At 43.0% G+C, this 19380-nt stretch overlaps 1 protein-coding gene across 12 annotated transcripts in view; it reads right to left on the reverse strand.

Moving 5' to 3' along the window:
* Positions 1–19380, reverse strand: part of OSBPL9 (oxysterol binding protein like 9) — a gene marked incomplete at its 5' end in the record, with an annotated part of 136723 nt that overhangs the window by 108324 nt on the left and 9019 nt on the right. For 10 of the 12 annotated variants that reach the window (XM_080658055.1, XM_080658052.1, XM_080658054.1 and 7 more), the window contains one exon: positions 3556–3606. In XM_080658055.1, the coding sequence (XP_080514181.1) occupies positions 3556–3606 (51 nt within the window). Of the gene's footprint in view, positions 1–3555; positions 3607–12341; positions 12449–19380 lie in introns of those variants that run through there. The other 2 variants (XM_080658057.1, XM_080658056.1) reach the window with 1 other exon arrangement.

Consider the following 19380-nt stretch of genomic DNA (forward strand, 5'->3'; position numbering starts at 1 on the left):
GGAGTATGTGCAGCCTCTAGAAATTGAGAGAGCAGATCTCAGTTGACAGCCAGCAAAAAAACAAGGACCTCATTCCTAGAAGGAACTGAATCCTGCTAACAACCTGAATGACTGTGGAAGCAGATTTTCCCTTTGATTCTTCCTCAGAGCCTCCAGATGAGAGTCGAGACTGGTCAATACCTTGATTTCAGTTTTGTGAGACCTTAAGCAGAGAACCCTTCTTAGATGCCTGATCTACAGAACTGTGAAATAATAAATGGATGCAGGTTTTTTAAATTGTAGTAAATTACACATAACATAACATTTACTATTTAAACATGTTTAAGTGTTCTGTTTAGTAGCATTAAGTACATTCACATTGTGTATGACCATCCATCCCCAGAACTTTTTCATCTTCCCAAACTGAACCTCTGTTCCCATTAAACAAGAACTCCCCCCTGATTCCCTGCCCTCAACCACTGGAAACCACCATTCTACCTCCTGTCTCCATGAATTTGACTACTCTAAGTACCTCATATAAGTAGAATCATATAGTATCTGTCTTTTAATGATGGGCTTATTTCACTCAGCATAATGACCTTAAGGTACATCCATGTGTCAGAATTTTCTTCCTTTTTGAGATTAAGTAACATTCCATTATATGTATATACTACATTTTGTTTATCTATTCGTTCATTAAATGGACAGTGAGTGCTTCCACCTCTAGGCTATTGTGAGTAATGCTCCTATGAACAGGGGTGTGGAAAGACCTGTTTGAGTCTACTTTCAATTCTTTTGGATATATACAAAATGGGACAAAGTAGGTTTACAGTTGTTCATATGGGAAATAATACGATATTTTAAAAATAATAATACAAGAATAAACTGCCCTGGCTGGTATTGTTCAGTGTTTATCACATTGGCCCTCGCACTGATGGGTCTCAGGTTCAATTCCCCGTCAAGGGCACAAACATGGGTTGCAAGTTGTTCCTCACCCTGGTGGGGTACATGTGGGAGGCAACCAATCAATGTGTCTCTCTCACATCGATGTATCTGTCTCTGTCTCTCCCTCCCTCCCACTCCCTGTAAAAATCAATGGAAAAAATGTCCTTGGTAAGGATTAACAACAACAACAAAAAACAATGAACCGTGTTTCTCGTATTCACAACTGTAAACCTACTTTTGCCCCACCCTGTATATATAAATGAGTGTTGTTTTAACTCAATTCATTATCTTGAAAATTGGGTAAGTAAAATGAAATAATCAAGCTTTTATCCTATCTATCTGAACTGTACCACTGAGCAACCAAATAATAGATTAAATATCTCCTTATATAATTATCTGATAAAAATTAAAATAAAATTTTGCAATTCCCAAGTAAGTTAATTAATCTAGGTGCTGAACATTAATAGCTGCTAATATCAATAAAGAGCAAAGACCAGACATTATTTGCCTCCTGATAAAAGTATACACCACCACCTAAAGCCTTGCCAAATGGATCAAACCTGGGTCCCATCCAGTCTCTGGATCCTGCTGCCAATTTACAGGAAAAGCAGAGATAGAGGAACATGCTGAATTGCAATAAGTAAAATCTAAACTATGAAAAACTCCTACAGGTCTAAGGGTCTGGATTCTTCAATAGATAAATTACAAATAAAAGATATCAACATGTGTTTTTTCAATGAGCAAGATAAAAATATAGAATTTATGAATTCAAACCCAAGGCGTAATTCTAGAATAGAATAGTGGTGACTTTAGGAGATAGGGAGGGTGCTATAATTTGAATGGGGGACAGTGAGAGGCTTCCAGGGTAACTGGCAAAATTGTATTTCTTAACCTGGGTGGTAGGCACAGGGGTTAATAATTAATTAAGATCTATTTAAAAGAAAAAAATACTGCATTAAATGTAACAATGAGAGAGTGGCCCAAGTCCAGATTTAATTCAATTGAAGAGCTGTCTCAATAGAGCTTTGCCGAAGTCTCACTATTGAGCCTATCTCAAGCCAAGAAAGCAGTTAATTCCAGACTGAGTGGTGACTGAGGTCAATAGCAAGTGCTTAGGAAAGCAATTAAATCAAGAAGACAGAAGGAAAACCAAAGGAAAAAAATAAAACTGTAAACATTTTCTAAAAGTCTTTACACTATCACATATATACCATCATCTGCTCAAAATAAGCCTGTCTCATTCCCATCCTGCAACTTCACCATACTCCTATCTCAGTGCCAAAATTTATCCATTAGAATTTAGTTTCTTTCTCAGAGTTATTTCCCATTTCTACCAATTAACTATGGCCAATAAAGGCAATAATATAGTCACATCTTCCAAAGAAAAAATGGCAGAAAGGAAGCAACAGAAGCCTGAAAAAGAAAAGGTTACCACTAGAAGCTGATTCACCTAGTTATGATAGAGCTGGTCCTTCTTTAGATACAATGGAGTACTAGAACTGTATCCCCAACTCTGCATTCTTTCTTGCCTTTAGCTATTTGGAAAATGAACAAGCAATTAAAAGCAGCATGAAGCTATAGATCTGCACTGACTAATAAAGTAGCCACTAGCCACAGGTGGCTACTGGGCACCGGAAGGGCAGCTAGTCTGAACTGAGATGTGCCATAATGTAAAGACACCCTGGATTTGGAAGACTTAGTATCTATACATATGAAAGCCTAAGCGACCATTACAACCGAACAACCGAAACAACCGAACACCAGTTGCTATGACGCACGCTGACCACCAGGGGGCAGACGCTCAACGCAGGAGCTGCCCCCTGGTGGTCAGTGTGCCCCCACAGCCAACATCCCATAGCTCCTCCCCCAGGCTGCCCCCCCCCCCCCCCCCGCGCATCGGCCCTGATCGAGGGGGCGGGGGGCCCGGCCGGCCAACCTCCCACGGCCCCTCCCACCAGCCGGCTGGCCCCCAGATAGGCCTCGATCACCGGCCAGACCAAGGGACCCCACCCATGCATGAATTCGTGCACCAGGCCTCTAGTTTAGAAAATAATGCAAAGTATCTCATTAATAACATTTTTACTGATTACATGTTGAAAAAATATTCTAGATATTATTTATTTGGCCTAAGCAAAATATATTATTAAAATTAATTTCACCTGTTTCTTTCTACTTTTTAAATGTGGCTACTGTAAAAATTTTAAAGTATATTATGTGGCTCACATTATATTTCTCCTGGATGTTGCTGCTACATCACTGTTGTTAAAGAATGTTGAACAAAAAGAACAAAGAAGCAAAAAGTAGGAATTTTTCATAGTTTTTTCTACTGTTTGCTCTACTACCAACACTATAACTCATTTTCCAACCCCTGTCCTTGATTATAAAACAGAGGTTAAAAAAAAAACCAGTAGCTACATTAAGTCATGGATACAATAATAAATCATAGGCCAAAAGAGTTTAGCCCTGGTTCTGGTACTGACTAGCAGTTACCCTGGAGAAATCATTTTTTCTCTCTGAGCCTCAGTTGCTTACCTAACAAAGCTAAACTAAATTTAGACTTCCATGATTCTGTCAAAACATTTTTTTTCTTTCTGTCAAAATTGGTTTTCATAAAAATGAGTAAATACTCACTCTGAGTCTAACACATCCTCGGCGAGAGCCTCTCATCATTTTGTCCTTGGACTAAAAGAAAAACAAAAACATTCAATGAATAAAAGTTTAACTGATTGTTTTTAGAATCATCTAGAGCAGTGGTCAGCAAACTCATTAGTCAACAGAGTGGCAAACTGCAGTTTGCCGACCACTGATCTAGGGATTAAGAGACAAAATTTATAGCAATATCCCTCCATTCTCCCCATCCCTCTTCCCCCCAAATCACTTAAGAGATAGAAATTAGCAGGTTTAAAATGAAATTGTTTTACAGTCTATACCAGGTGTCCTCAAACTACGGCCCGCGGGCCACATGCGGCCCGCCGAGAACATTTATCTGGCCCGCCGGGTGCCGCTGCCTGTCCTGCTTAGCAGCCGACTTGTCCCGGGCCTGCAGTGCGCATAGGAATTTGTTCATAGTTTTTTTTTTAAACTATAGTCTGGCCCTCCAACGGTCTGAGGGACAGTGAACTGGCCCCCTGTTTAAAAAGTTTGAGGACCCCTGGTCTATACAAATAAACTTAATTATAGAATTTTATGAATACCTTTAATGTAGCATATCTTCTATATATATAAAAAGCCAGTGACCGGAACACTGTAACGACTGGAACAACTGGTTGCTATGACGCCCACTGGGGCCAGTGAACCAGACGGTCCCGCTCCCAATTGGCCTCTCCCACCCCGATCAAGGGCGGGGCGGATGGCCAACCCCCCCACGGCCCCTCCCCCCCATCTGGCCCCACCCCCGATCACCCCCCTACCCCAATAGGGGGCAGGGCCGGCTGGCCAACCTCCTTCAGCCCCTCCCCCCACCCCTAACCCCAATTAGGGGCGGGGCCGGACAGCCAACTGCCTGTGGCCCCTCCCCCTGGCTGGCCCCAAGCCCAATGGGTCCCCAACCCCATTGGCTCACAGCCCCTCCCACCAGCCAGCTCTACCCCCGATTGGTCCCCCCCACACCAATAGGGGGCAGGGCCGGCCAGCCAACCACCCATAGCCCCTCCACATGGCCGCTGGCCCCTGATCGTCCCCCCCCCCACATTTGGGGGCAGGGCCAGCCAGCCCACTGCCACAACCCCTCCCCATGGTCAGCCCCACCCCCGATCAGCCCCCACCACCCTGATCAGCCCACAGCCCCTCCCCCCAACCACCTCTACCCCCGATCGTCCCCCCACTCCAATCAGGGGCAAGGCTGGTGGCTACCGCCCGCAGCCCCACCCCACAGCCCCGCCCCCAACCGTCCCCCTCACCCCAATTGGGGATGGGGCCCACTGGCCAACTGCCCACAGCTTCTCCCCCTCAGCCAGCTCGGCCCTGATTGGGCCCCGATAGGGTCGGGCTGCCAGCCAATCTCCTGACATCTCCTCCTCCCAACAGGCCCAGCTCCAATCCACTCTGATCGGGGCTGGGCCAGCCGGACCCCACCTGTGCACAAATTCGTGCACTGGGCCGCTAGTATTACACTATAATTTTCATTCTTCCATCATGCCCTTTAACTCTAGATCAGTGTTTCTCATATTTTAGTGAATTTCAGAATCACCTGCAAGGCTGTGAATCACCTGGGAGTTTAAGAATCACTCCCAGATGATTCTGACTCAGGCAGATAGAGGACCACATTTTGAGGAATATTACTTTAGCTTTATCTCTTCGCAATTTCATAAATGGGTCACATTTTTTGCCGCTGAGATTTTTTTCATCCAAAAGTTCCTCAGCTTGGAATATCTTTGACCCTGATTTTCTGCCTTGCTAACTGTCACTGATCATGTAATGTGCCTTAGCTCTGTCTGGTTTGGATTCCCATCCCTGAGCTCCCAGTGTCTTCTGTATTCCCCTGTTGTGGCCTGTACCACCCTGTGCAATAATGGCTAGTTAACTTGTCTGACTCACCCATTAAGACTGCACATTCCTTAAGGATAGGGATTGTATCTGGCTTATGCTTCAGAACAGTGTCTGCAACACATTAGGTTCTCAAAAAATATTTACTGATAAAACGTTGCTTATCCTTTGTCTCTTACTAGACTGAGCCAAGCAAAAACTATGTTCTGCACAATAAGTCCTATAGTAACAGGCAGAAAATATTCCTAAAAATTAACTAGGGGTGTGTAATAAAATAAAATGAAACCTTGAATAATCAAAGTTCCCAAAATATTTAATACCTCAACAACCAGTACTTTTCTGTACTCCCCTATGTAAGAAGCAAAAGAAGCCAATATCATGAAGTTATGTTTTAAAGAAATGTCTCACTTTAAACCATAGATGCCTACATCCAAAGTACTGAGCCACAGGCAAACTTCAAGCTATAAGTTAACTAAGTTCTATGGGTTTAATGTGCCATGGTGACTATAGTTAACAATACTATACTTGGAAAGTTGCTAAAAGAGTAGATCTTAAAAGTTCTCAACACACACACACACTCTCTCACACACACGATAACTATGTGAGGTGATGGATGTGTTAACTAACCTTGTTGTGGTAATCATTTTATAATATATGAGTATGTATATCAAGTCATTACATTGATACCTTAAACTTACACAATGTTACATGTCAGTTATCCTATCTGATAAAGAGGGAATATGCTAATTGACCATCACGCCCTCACAAAGATGGCAGTGCCCACAGCCAATAAGGAGGGGATATGCTAATTGACTGTCACGACCTCAAAGATGGTGGCACCCACAGCCACAAGATGGCGGCGCTCAGTCCCCTCAGCCCTGCCGGGGCAGCAGTCACACGGCACAGCTGGGCCTGCCCTGAGGCGGGACCGGCTGCTCCACGCACCTGCCTCCGAAGTCCCCCAGTCCCCTCAGTCCCCCAGCTGCCCAGGACCAGCCCAAGGGACGACCAAACAACTGAACAGCAGGCTGCGTGAAGCGACCAGGCCGGCGGGGGGGCCGTGAGGGGCAACCAGGCTGGCAGGGGGGCATTTGGGGGTGACCAGGCCAGCAGGGAGGGCTGTTGGGGGCAAACAGGCCAGTGTGTGTGGGGGGGAGGGTCAGTTGGGAGTGACCAGGCTGGTGGGGGGGTGCAGTTGGGGGCAACCAGGCCAGCAGGGGGGGCAGTTGGGGGTGATTAGGCTGGTGGGGGGGCAGTTAGGGGCGATCAGGTAGGCAGGCCAGTGAGCGATTAGGAGCCAGAGGTCCAGGATTGTGAGAGGGATGTCCGACTGCCAGTCTAGACTAGCAGTCGGACATCCCCTGAGGGGTCCCAGATTGGAGAGGGTGCAGGCTGGGCTGAGGGGACCCGCACTCATGAACAAATTTCATGCACCAGGCCTCTAGTATCTCAATAAAGCTGGAAAAAGTAATACAATATTTCTTGGGGGATATTTGCAGGTCTGTACATAAAGGTCTATCTTATCCTCATTGACTGCAGTATAATCTATGAACAAAGACCAGCGATTTTCTTTTTTTTTTTTAATAATTCTTTATTGTTGAAAGTATTACATGTCCCCCTTCTTTTCCCCATTGACCCCTTCCAGCTCACTCCCATCCCCTCTCCCCCACCCCAAGCCTTCAGCACCCTATTATCTGTGTCCATGGGTTATGCATATATGCATACAAGGCATAAACCAGCAATTTTCAACTGGTGTGCTGCAAGAGGCACACTGATGTGTTGTAAGAATATTAAAAACATGCAATATCTGACTATTTAGTCAGGAGCACTGACCTCTTTTCCCTTAGATTGTCAAATAAAAAAATGGCAATTGCCAACACAATAGTCGTCCAGTATGAGTGAATGAGAAGCATACCTATTTTTTGTCAGATCAGCAAAAAATATAATTTTGGTGTGCCGCAAAATTTTAGTTATTAGTTTGTGTGTGCCATGAGATGAAAAGAGTTGAAAAATTGCTGAATTAAATCAATAGATTAGAATTAGAAGTCTAGAAATAAACTCGAAGAGTTTTTGGTCAATTGATTTTGACAAGGATACCAAGATCATTAAAACAGTCTTTCCAACAAAGGGTGCTGATACAACTGGTTAGACCCATATGAAAAGAATGAAATTGGGCCCCTACCCTATCCTATATAATAAAAGGGTAATATGCAAATAGACCAAACAGCAGAACAACCAAACAACCAATCAAAGCGTAATATGCTAATGATATGCTAAGGCTGCTCAACCGCTCCCTATGACGTGCCCTGACCACCAGGGGGCAGACAGTCAACTGGTCGACCAGCCACTATGACGTGCCCTGACCACCAGGGGGCAGACAGTCAACTGGTCGACCAGTCGCTATGACATGCACTGACCACCAGGGGGCAGATGCTCCAACCGGTAGGTTAGCTTGCTGCTGGGGTCCAGCCAATTGGGACTGGGAGAGACGGGCTGGATATGCCCTGTAGCCCTCCTGCAGTCCCTTCCTGGCCCCGATCAGCCAATCAGGACTGAGCGAGATGGGCCGGACATGCCCTGGAGCCCTCCCACGGTCCTTCCCCAGCCTGATTGTGCACCAGTGGGGTCCCTCAGCCTGGCCTGCACCCTCTCGCAATCTGAGACCCCCCCAGGGGATGTCAGAGAGCAGGTTTGAGCCCAATCCCGCAAACCACTCCCCTTGGGAGGGCGCCAGATGCAGAGCTCATGGCTGGCGAGCGCTGCTGTGGCAGTGTGAGCTTCTCTCAATCAGGACTGATTGGGCGCGAGCCTGCAGCAGGCACAGTGGGGCCGGGATGAGCGGGAATAGCAGGTAGGAGCTGCAGGTGGCACTGGACTGCGTGTTTCGGCCCAATCCCTGCAGGCCACCCAGAGGGACCCCACCCATGCACAAATCTGTGCACCGGGCCTTTAGTATCATATAAATCCATTAAACTACTAATAAGCTAAAACTATTAAACTCTTAGAAGAAAACACAGTTATAAATCTTTGTGATCTTGAATTAGGCAATTGTTTCTTAGTTATGATGCCAAAAGCACAAGCAAACAAAAGAAAAAAATACAGTTGACCCTTGAACAACAGAGGTTTGAAATGTGAATCCACTTATACACCCAAACCTATTATTCAAAGGTCAACTGTATTTCGATCCTCAGGAATCTGCATATGTAGAAGGCCAATTTAAGTCATATGGGGATTTTGACTCAGGGAACTTGGCACCCTTAACCCCCCCATGTTGTTCAAGGGCCAACTGTAAATAAAATAAACATTATCAAGCTTAAAAACATTTATGCTTTAAAGCAGTGGTTCTCAACCTTCCTAATGCCGCGACCCTTTAATACAGTTCCTCATGTTGTGGTGACACCCAACCATAAAATTATTTTCGTTGCTACTTCATAACTGTAATTTTGCTACTGTTAATGAATCGTAATGTAAATATCTGTGTTTTTCGATGGTCTTAGGCGACCCTGCTAGCGGTTCTCAACCTGAAAATAATTTTATGGTTGGGGGTCACCACAACATGAGGAACTGTATTAAAGGGCTACGGCATTAGAAAGGTTGAGAACCACTGCTTTAAAGGATACTATCAAGAAAGTGAAAAGATAAACTGTGGAAAGGAAGAAATTAGTTTCAGTCATGTATCTGGTAAGGGACTAGTATCCACAATATATAAAGAATTCTTACAACTCAACAATAAAGACAAATAACCCAATTTAAAAATGGGCCAAGATTTGAATAGATACTTCTCCTAAGCAAACCAAATTGACAATATCAGCTGGTGATTGTGTTAAAAAAAAATTAAGTAGGGTGGTGATCAGAAAGTTGTGGGGGAGAGGGGTTCTACTTTAACTTAGATGATTTTAAAGGACTATGAGGAGTTGATATCTGAGCTGAGATTTGAATTAGAAGAGCCAGCCAAGTGAAGAATATCAGGGGAAGTTCAAGGCAGAAGGAACAGCAGGAAATGACTCATTAATCTTGGACTGACTTGTTTGGTGTGCACAACAGGAAATATTTCGCTTTCGGAGAACAAGAAAAATAGGTTTATTTGCGTTACTCTGATTAATTTGTGCAGTTATGCAGTGTCTGGTAAGTTAATGTTCAAGAAAAAATATTAATTTTTATTAAAATGTTCTATTATTTTATGTTAACGATTACTCATTTATTTTAGCCCTTTGTATTCAGCATGTCTCTATCGAAATAAACCTACGTTTCTATGAAAATTGAATGTTTGTTTTTTTTGTGGCCCACATAAACGTAAACCTTACTTATTTGGCCCATGTTAGCCTTTGAGTTTGACATACTTGCTTTACACGAAAGAGTTAAAATAGTCTAGTAGGTCTCTTAATTGTCACACTCTGCTATATTCAATTACTTTAGATGAACTTCAGTGTGCCACATAAAACACGTCATCTGAAGGGATGGCTACATATATTTCAAAGTAACTTAAATTAAGAACAGATCAAAATACTCTCCACTTAGGCCCAGCTGGTGTTGCTCAGTGATTGAGCGTCCGCCTATGAACCAAGAGGTATTGCATGGTTCAATTCCCAGTCAGGGCACATGCCCAGATTGTGGACTTGATCCCCAGTGTGGAGCGTGCAGGAGGCATGCCGATTCTCTCACATCATTGATGTTTCTATCTCTCCCTTTCCCTTCTTCTCTGAAGTCAATTTTTTTTTTAAATGTCAAAGATTTCTAAGAAAAAAAAATCAAGCCAGAGTCTCATCTGACCTGACCAGTGTGGCTCAGCTGGCTGGAGCATCACCCTATACAAAAGATTGTGGGTTCAATTCCAGGTCAGGGCTCATACCTAGGTTGCGGGTTCGATCCCCGGTCAAAGCAACAAGGGAAGGCAACCAATCGATGTTCTCTCTCACAGCGATATTTCTCTTTCTCTCTCCCTCTCCCTCTCCCTCTCCCTCCCTGCCTCTCTAAAAATCAATAAAAATTTATTTTTTAAAATAGACAAATCTATAGAGACTGAAAGTACATTAGTGGTTGCCTACAGTTAAGGGTGAAATATTGAGGAGTGATTGTTAATTGATTGTGGAGACGGTTGCATAGCTCTGTAAATGTACTAAAAAACATCGATTTTTATACTTCAAATGGATGGTATGTGAATTCTTTTTTTGTTGTTAATCCTCGCCTGAGGATATTTTTTTAGGGAGAGTGGAAGAGAAAGGAAGAGACAGAAAGAAACATCGATATGAGAGAAACACATCTCTTGGTTGTCTCCTGCACAAGCCCCAACCAGGGCCTGGCCGGGAAGGAGGAGCCTGCAACAAAGGTATGTGCCCTTGACCAGAATCGAACCCGAGATCTTTTGGTCTGCAGGCCAGTGCTCTATGCACTGAGCCAAACTGGCTAAGGCTGGTATGTGAATTCTATCTCAATAAAACTGTTTTTTAAAAAATAACAAAAAGCAATGGGCGACACAAAAATTTACTAAAAATTTTCATATAAAATTGTTAGAACTAAGATGTTTAGCTATTCTATTACAAAATAAATATTCTTAAACAACAAAAGCCCATACATAAAGAGGAACAAGTTAGCCCTAACCGGTTTGGCTCAGTGGATAGAGCATTGGCCTATGGACTGAAGGGTCCCAGGTTCGATTCCGGTCAAGGGCATGTACCTTGATTGCAGGCATTATCCCCAGTAGGGGGTGTGCAGGAGGCAGCTGATAGATGTTTCTCTCTCATCAATGTTTCTAACTCTCTCTTCCTCTCCCTTCCTCTCTGTAAAAAAATCAATAAAAAATAATTTTTTTTTAAAAAAAGGAACAAGTTAAAGATACATAACAAAGAGAAAGGGGAGAAAAAAGATATAGGAGAAAATCTATAGACTGAGGTCCTCAAAAAATTTGTGAGCAGATGAAATCCAGAACATGCAAGGATGACCTCTTCCACTACGATGGAGAAGGATGCAGGCAAGAAGAGGCAGGAAAGTAGGTATACACTAACAGGTGGGGGGACAAGGGTGCTCCCACCAAATGGATTCTACTATCTCTATGAAGCATGGCATCTTCTATGAGTGATGGAGGAAAGAGGAAGGTTGAGAGTTTGTAGAAAAAAGCTGCCAGAGTGACAAAGCAAATATTCACCCAATATTTTAATTACCCGCCTGTGCCTTAACACTAAGGCTAAAATAGAATCCAAGAAACGAAATAAGTGGACAATCTTAGTATGAAGGATAATGTGAACAAAACTCCAGGAAACAGAAAATCAACTTTCATAATAATCTTAACATAGGCATGTGAATGGGGAAAAATTAATTATGAATACCTCAAAACACTTTCCTTGAATATGAATCCATGTACCATGCAAACTTAACTTTTGCCAAAAAAAGAAAGTAAATTGCCATTTTTTTAAGGAAGTTCAAACTAGTCTAAGAAGATAATTCTTTACAATCCTATCTAATAAAAGAATATGCAAATTGTCACTCCAACACACAAGATGGCTGCCCCCATGTGGTCAAAGATGACTGCCCCCATGTAGCCACAAGATAGCCAGCAGGGGAGGGCCGTTGGGAGGGACCAGGCCTGCAAAGGAGGGCAGTTGGGGGCGATCAAGCCTGCAGGGGAGGGCAGTTAGGGGTGACCAGGCCAGCAGAGGAGGGAAGTTGGGGGCAACCGGGCCTGCAGGGAAGGGCAGTTGGGAGGGACCAGGCCTGCAAGGGAGGGCAGTTAGGGGTGACCAGGCCTGCAGGGGAGGGCAGTTAGGGGCAAACAGGCTGGCAGGGGAGCAGTTAGGCATTAATCAGGCTGGCAGGGGAGTCTTTAGGGGGTGATCAGGCTGGCAGGCAGAAGCGGTTAGGGGCAATCAGGAAGGCAGGCAGGCGAGCAGTTGGGAGCCAACAGTCCTGGATTGTGACAGGGATGTCATATGGCCTACCGGGATCGGGCCTAAACAGGCAGTCGGACATCCCTCGAGGGGTCCCAGATTGGAGAGGGTGCAGGCTGGGCTGAGGGACACACCCCCGTGTACGAATTTTGTGCACTGGGCCTCTAGTAAAGTAAATAAAAAGGAAAACAATTGATAGGGCTGGTCATTTGTTTTTCTCTATAAGAGGTAAAAGGCATTCAATTCTTAACCTAAATCACTAGCTTTGATTGGGATTATGTAACTATTTGAAAATCTAATCCAGGGGTCCTCAAACTTTTTAAACAGGGGGCCAGTTCACTGTCCCTCAGACCGTTGAAGGGCCAGACTATAGTTTAAAAACAAAACTATTAACAAATTCCTATGCGCACTGCGGGCCCGAGAAGAGTCGGCTGCTAAGCAGGACAGGCAGCGGCACCCGGCGGGCCGGATAAATGTCCTCGGCGGGCCACATGTGGCCCGCAGGCCGTAGTTTGAGGACCCCTGACTATGACAATTGCCAAATATAGGAGTAGCATATTTAAGAACCATTCTACTTTCTGTCCTTCCACAAATCATTACCATCAACAAATCTGCTAACAAGAGAAATGCTTGACTGATAAGCACACTAAGCAAATGATCGCATACTGGCGATACGTTCAACAGGCTACATGATTAAATAAAAGCCACTGTTGCTAATATAAACTCAATCAAGTTTTACATAAATCAGAAAATGTACATATTTGCTATTAATTTATTCTGCACAGCTTACAAGGCTGTGTAAGCAACAACTCCAAAACAGCCTTCTGCCTCTCATCTCTAAGCCTTGTTTAAAGGACCTTGGACATTCTTCCATTCACTATGAGAACAATGTGCCTCATTGTAGGGCTTGAAGATTATAATGCTCAGTACTGCCATCAAAGAGTTCACAAGCTTGCTGTACAGATAAAGATTGTACTAGAGATATGGCTAAATTAATTATAACAGATGTAAGTAAAATGATTAAATGCTCAAAAGATTTATATAAGCTCAAAAATATTAGAAGAGGGAAAAATCAAGTTTGAATAGAGTATTGAAGGAAAACAAAAGATATAAAATTTCCACATACTTCTTCCCACTGATACTACTTACTATTTTAGGAGATTTTTGTTTTCTTTTTGGGGCATTTAGATTAGATACAATTTTTCTTTTGTTCCTTTTATAATTCTAAAGTTGCTTGGTTACATTTAGACTGTTAATATGTACTAAGTCAACTTAATAAGAATCACATTTGACATATTCATGAACAGTTTATTTAGAAAAGTATAAATTTCCTTTTAATTGTTTGATAAAAGTGGTGCTGATATCTTTCTAGGAGAATCAGAGACTACCTCTTTGACATCTTTGCAAGAGAAATACATATACTTAAGCTCTTCAAAAACCTAAAATGCAAAGATTAGATGGCAGATTTTTGGTCATCTTGTAGACATTGCTAAGGACTGCCAAATAACACTTAAACGTGTTTTGAGCCCTAGCTCACTGGATAGAGCATCGGCCCTTGGACTGAAGGGTCCTGGACTCAGTTCCAGTCAAGGGCATGTAACTCGGTTGCAGGCTTGATCCCCGGCCCTGGTTGGGGCACATGCAGGAGACAACCAACCGATGTCTCTCTCTCTCACACATCGATGTTTCTCTCTCTGTGTCTCTTCCCCTCCCTTCCCCTATCTCTAAAAAAAATAAATCAATGGAAAAATGTCCTGGGTGAGGATTAACAAAAAAACACACCACGTGTTTTGACTACTAGTGGTTTTAAAATACAAAGTCATTATGAGTCTTCCAGTATGTAATTGCAAGGGATGCAATGATTCTTTTTATGAAGAATACCTGGAGTAGTCCTGGTGACTTATTAATTCATTGTTTTTACCTTTCTCTCCAAAATGTTCCAAAAATAATAAAAATCAAGAGAGTTAAACATTTATGGATAATGCCTAAACAAACCATATTTTGTAATCTCAACTAGTCCCTCATACCAACTTAAATAACCTTTAACATTTCCCTAGTTATCTTTTTCCAGTTCCTAAGACCACTGATGTAAATCTTTACTACATTCCTTAAATCCTGACTCTACCTTCATTTTTAACTCAGACCTTGCTTCCCATCCCTCCAACATTTAAGCATACTCCTATTTTAGAAGCCCTTTTCCTCAGTTCCATATCTCTCTCTGCCTATTGCACAAATGCCTTATCTTGAATTTCGCTACTTCTCACCTCCCCTTATTTAATCTTCAAACTACTCCAATCTGCCTTCCACACCTACTGCTCCATAGAAACTGTCTCACTAAGGGCATCAATGATGTCCAAACTGACCAATCCAATGGATATCTTCAAGACTTTTATCTAGTCAATCCTCTCAACAGTATTCAAGGCAACTCAATGTTCCCACTTGATTGCTACATTCTTCTTCTGTTTTTTGTTTCTTTTCTTTTTCTTTTCTTATATCTCTGGTTGTCCCTTTTCACTATTCTATGCAGGCTTTTTTCTTTGTCAATCTCTTAAATGTGTTTGTGGTGATCTGAAATCTGTCCACAAATTCTTTGACACTCCTTTCACAAAATAGAGTCTAATTCGCCTCCCCATGCTTAAAATTCCCATTCCCAAGAGCCTGAGCTAAACTTAATGATTCATTTCTAATGAACAGAATAAGGTGAAGTGATATTCTCAGACTAGGTCATAAAAGGCGCTGTGGCTTCCTCCTTGCTCTGACTTGGATTGCTCTGCTCCCTCTGGGTGAAGCCAATGCCTTGTCATGATGACACTCAATGGAAAGGCTATCTGGTGAGGAACTAAGGCCACCTTCCAACAGCCAGCAATGAACTGAGGCTTTCTGGGAACAGCTCTAAAAGTGAGTCATCTTTGAAGCAGAACCTCCAGCTCCAATCAAGCCTTTCAGATGACTGCAACCCTAGGTAATATCTTTTGACTACAACCTCATGGAAGACCCTGGGGCAGACCCACCTAACTAAGTCACACCAAAGTTCTGAGCCACTGAACCTATGAGATAATAAATGTTTGCTGTTTTAAGTTGCTAAGTTTTGAATAATTTTTTACAAAGCAACAGGTAACTAATCCAATGATGTTTCTCAGCATCCTGTCCAAAGGCTCTATTATTCTCACACTCAACTCTGTGTATGTAAAGCTAGTATTGTCTCTAACCCAGATATTTTCCTAAATTCCAGACCATATGACATCTTTTCATCAATTTCAACATGACTCAAAGCCACCACCTTTCTCCCCCAACCTGTTCTTCCTATCTTCCCTATCAGCATTCATTGAGGTAAAACCTAAAACCTGGATTTCATCACACTCTTCCTACCCTTTCACTCACATCCAATTAATCACTAAGGCCTACAAATAGTGCTCTCCTGATCATTTCTCTGCAACGACAGTATTTAAAGAATATAAATTTCATCTGAACCCATTCATCAATTTTATTTTTTTTAATATATTTTATTGATTTTTTACAGAGAGGAAAGGAGAAGGATAGAGAGTGAGAAACATCGATTCAGCTGCCTCTTGCACATTCCCCACTGGGGGTGTGCCCGCAACCAAGGTACATGCCCTTGACCGGAATCGAACCTGGGACTCTTCAGTCCACAGGCCGACGCTCTATCCACTGAGCCAAACTGGTTAGGGCCCCATTCATCAATTTTAAAATCAGAGAGACAACAACCAAACCATAATGTGCCAATTAATGTAATATGTTCCACCTACAAAGTATTCTTTCCCCCAAAAAAACAAACTGAATTTGATTAAGCTTCTAGCTCTAGGAAATACAGAAAACAAAGGAACATGTTTAAATATACCACAAAGATGTTACCAACAAAATCTGGAATGTGAACAATTCTACAAAACAAATCATGGTTTCTTCAACAACTAAATGGCAAAGAAAAAAAGAGGGAAGGAGGACACATATTAAAAGAGAACCAATTTTATATGTGGACCTTGTTTGGAAACCTGAATCAAATAAACCAACTGGTGAGGGAAGAGATGTTTGAGACAATCAGGAAAATTGGACATTGACTGGATATTTGACACTATTAATTATTAATATTTAATTATAATAGGAGCGTTGTAACAACATTTTTAAAAAGAGACCTTAGTTTTTAGTAATACATACTAAAATATTTGCAAATGAAATGATATGGTGTCCGGGATCTGCTTTAAAATAATCCATTGGGGAATGAAGGTACTGATGGGAGTATTAATAAAACAAGATTGGCCATCTATATATATATAAGGCTAAGTGACCGACCATACGTGTGAACGACCATCCGTACGTCCGACCATCCAGCTGGGACATATGATGCACACTGGCAATTTAAAAATAAACTTTGACTTGCACATGCGTGATAATATAAACCTCTCACTGGCACCAATCGCATGCGTGATTTAATTTTATAATACTATATTATATATACTATTTTGACATGTAATTTTTTGCAGTAGTGTAATTACCGCATGAATCTTTCTTCTAATTAATTTCCTTTCAATGTGCACAAATCCATGCACTGGGCCACTAGTCTACACTAATAAAAGAGAAACATGCAAATTAACAGTCACTCCGCTACACCCACAAGCCACGCCCACCAGCCAATCAGGAGCGAGTATGCAAATTAACCCAACCAAGACAGTGGCCGGCCATAGAGCTGAAGCAAGCAGGAGGCTTGGGTTGCCCCGGCAATGGAGGAAGCCAAGCTTCCCGCCCACCCTGGCCTCCGCTCAAGACTACAAAGTTTCGGAGAAACCAAGATGGCGGCATAGGTAAGCACCTAAACTGCTGCCTTGCACAACAATTTCAAAACTACAACTAAAAGACAGAACGGACATCATTCAGAACCACAGGAAGGCTGGCTGAGTGGAAATTCTACAACTAGAAGGAAAGAGGAAAGCTCACGGAGAATCAGAGGAGGGGCAAAGGGCTGAGGTACGGAGACGCACGCAGAGAGGAAGGGCGACTGAGTGCCTGGCTGACTTTCTCTGGTGGGAGGGGGAAGGAAGCCCCCGACTGCACTGAACCCCAGTTCCAACTGCACTGAAACCCAGTTCCGGGAGAAACCCCATGGACCCATACAGGGGGAGTCTGGACTGTCAGGTAGAGAGAAAGGCACATGGAGACTCAGAGACCCGGGGGAGCCACAGCGGGTCTGGAGGCGCACATGCACGCACACACGAGTGCTCACAGAGAAAGCTGAATGCGGAGGTTGCTGCAGGCATTCCCTAGCGGAAGGGAGTTGCAAGCTCCTGACTGCACTGAACCCCAGTTCCGACTGCACTGAACCCCAGTTCCAGGCGAGCCCCTGGGGATCCACGCTCTTACAGGGGGAATCTGAACTGTCAGGCGGAAACTCAGGGGAGTCGCGGAAGGCAGAGGTCTGGAGGCGTACGCGCAAGGGCAGGGCTGACGGGAAGCCAAGACTGTCTGCTCTGCCCTGAGATTCCACCCCATCCAAGCTGAGCACAGAGGCTTTTGCAATTTTGCAAGTCTAATCCTATAAGGCTGTCTCCAGCACTGAACTTTTCTCAGCGTAGACACAGCTGATCCTCACAGCCAATTGGCCTGGAGGTCAATTCCTCCCAGTGATACCAACAACAATCAAGACTTAACTACAACAAGGCTGTGCACACAGCCCACAAAGGGATGCACCAAGAGTGTGCACCTCAGGTTAACTGGGGAGGCCGACCCACTGGGCCATATAGGAAACCTAGCACACAAAGCTACCCTACCAACTCAGGGAAGCAGCAAAAATGCGGAGGCAAAGAAACAGATCACAAATGAAAGAAATGGAGGAAAGCAAACTACTGGATATAGAATTCAAAACCACGGTTATAAGGTTTTTCAAGAATTTCCTAGAAAAGGCTGATACATTTAGCGAGACCCTCGAGGGTATGAAAAAGGACCAACTAGAAGTTAAACATACACTGACTGAAATAAAAAATATTATACAGAGACCCAACAGCAGACTAGAGGAACACAAGAATCAAGTCAAAGATTTGAAATACAAAGAAGCAAAAAACAATCAACCGGAAAAGCAAAAAGAAAAAAGAATCCAAAAAGTTGAAGTTAGTGTAAGAAGCCTCTGGGACAACTTCAAGCGTACCAACATCAGAATTATGGGGGTGCCAGAAGAAGAGAGAGAGCAAGATACTGAAAACCTATTTGAAGAAATAATAACTGAAAACTTCCCCTACCTGGTGAAAGAAATAGATTTACAAGTCCAGGAAGCGCACAGAACCCCAAACAAGAGGAATCCAAAGAGGACCACAGCAAGACACATCATAATTAAAATGCCAAGGGCAAAAGACAAAGAGAGAATATTAAAAGCTGCAAGAGAAAAACAGTTAATTACCTACAAGGGAGCACCCATACGATTGTCAGCTGATTTCTCAACAGAAACTATGCAGGCCAGACGGGAGTGGCAAGAAATATTCAAAGTGATGAAAAGCAAGAACCTACAACCAAGATTACTCTACCCAGCAAAGCTATCATTCAGAATGGAAGGTCAGATAAAGAGCTTCACAGACAAGAAAAAGCTAAAGGAGTTCATCACCACCAAACCAGTATTATATGAAATGCTGAAAGGTATTCTTAAAGAAGAGGAAGAAGAAAAAAGTAAAGATAAAAATTATGAACAACAAATACATATCTATCAACAAGTGAACCTAAAAATCAAGTGAATTAAAAATCTGAGGAACAAAATAAACTGGTGAATATAATAGAATTAGGGGCATAGAAAGGGAGTGGACTGATAATTCTCAGGGGGAAAGGGTGTGGGGGGTGCAGGAAGAGACTGGACAAAAATCGTACACCTATGGATGAGGACAGTTGGGGGGAGGTAAGGGCAGAGGGTGGGGTGGGAACTGGGTGGAGGGGAGCTATGGCGGGGAAAAGGAGAAACAATTGTAATAATCTGAACAATAAAGATTTATTAAATTAAAAAAAAAAAAACACTACAAAGTTTCAATTATAGAAGACAAGTAAATTCTAGATAATTGCTTCCAGCTGGCCCTGGCCTCCGCTCAAGGAGGCGCTGAAA

Source organism: Plecotus auritus (genome assembly GCF_963455305.1).
Source record: "Plecotus auritus genome assembly, chromosome: 2".
NCBI lineage: Eukaryota > Metazoa > Chordata > Mammalia > Chiroptera > Vespertilionidae > Plecotus > Plecotus auritus.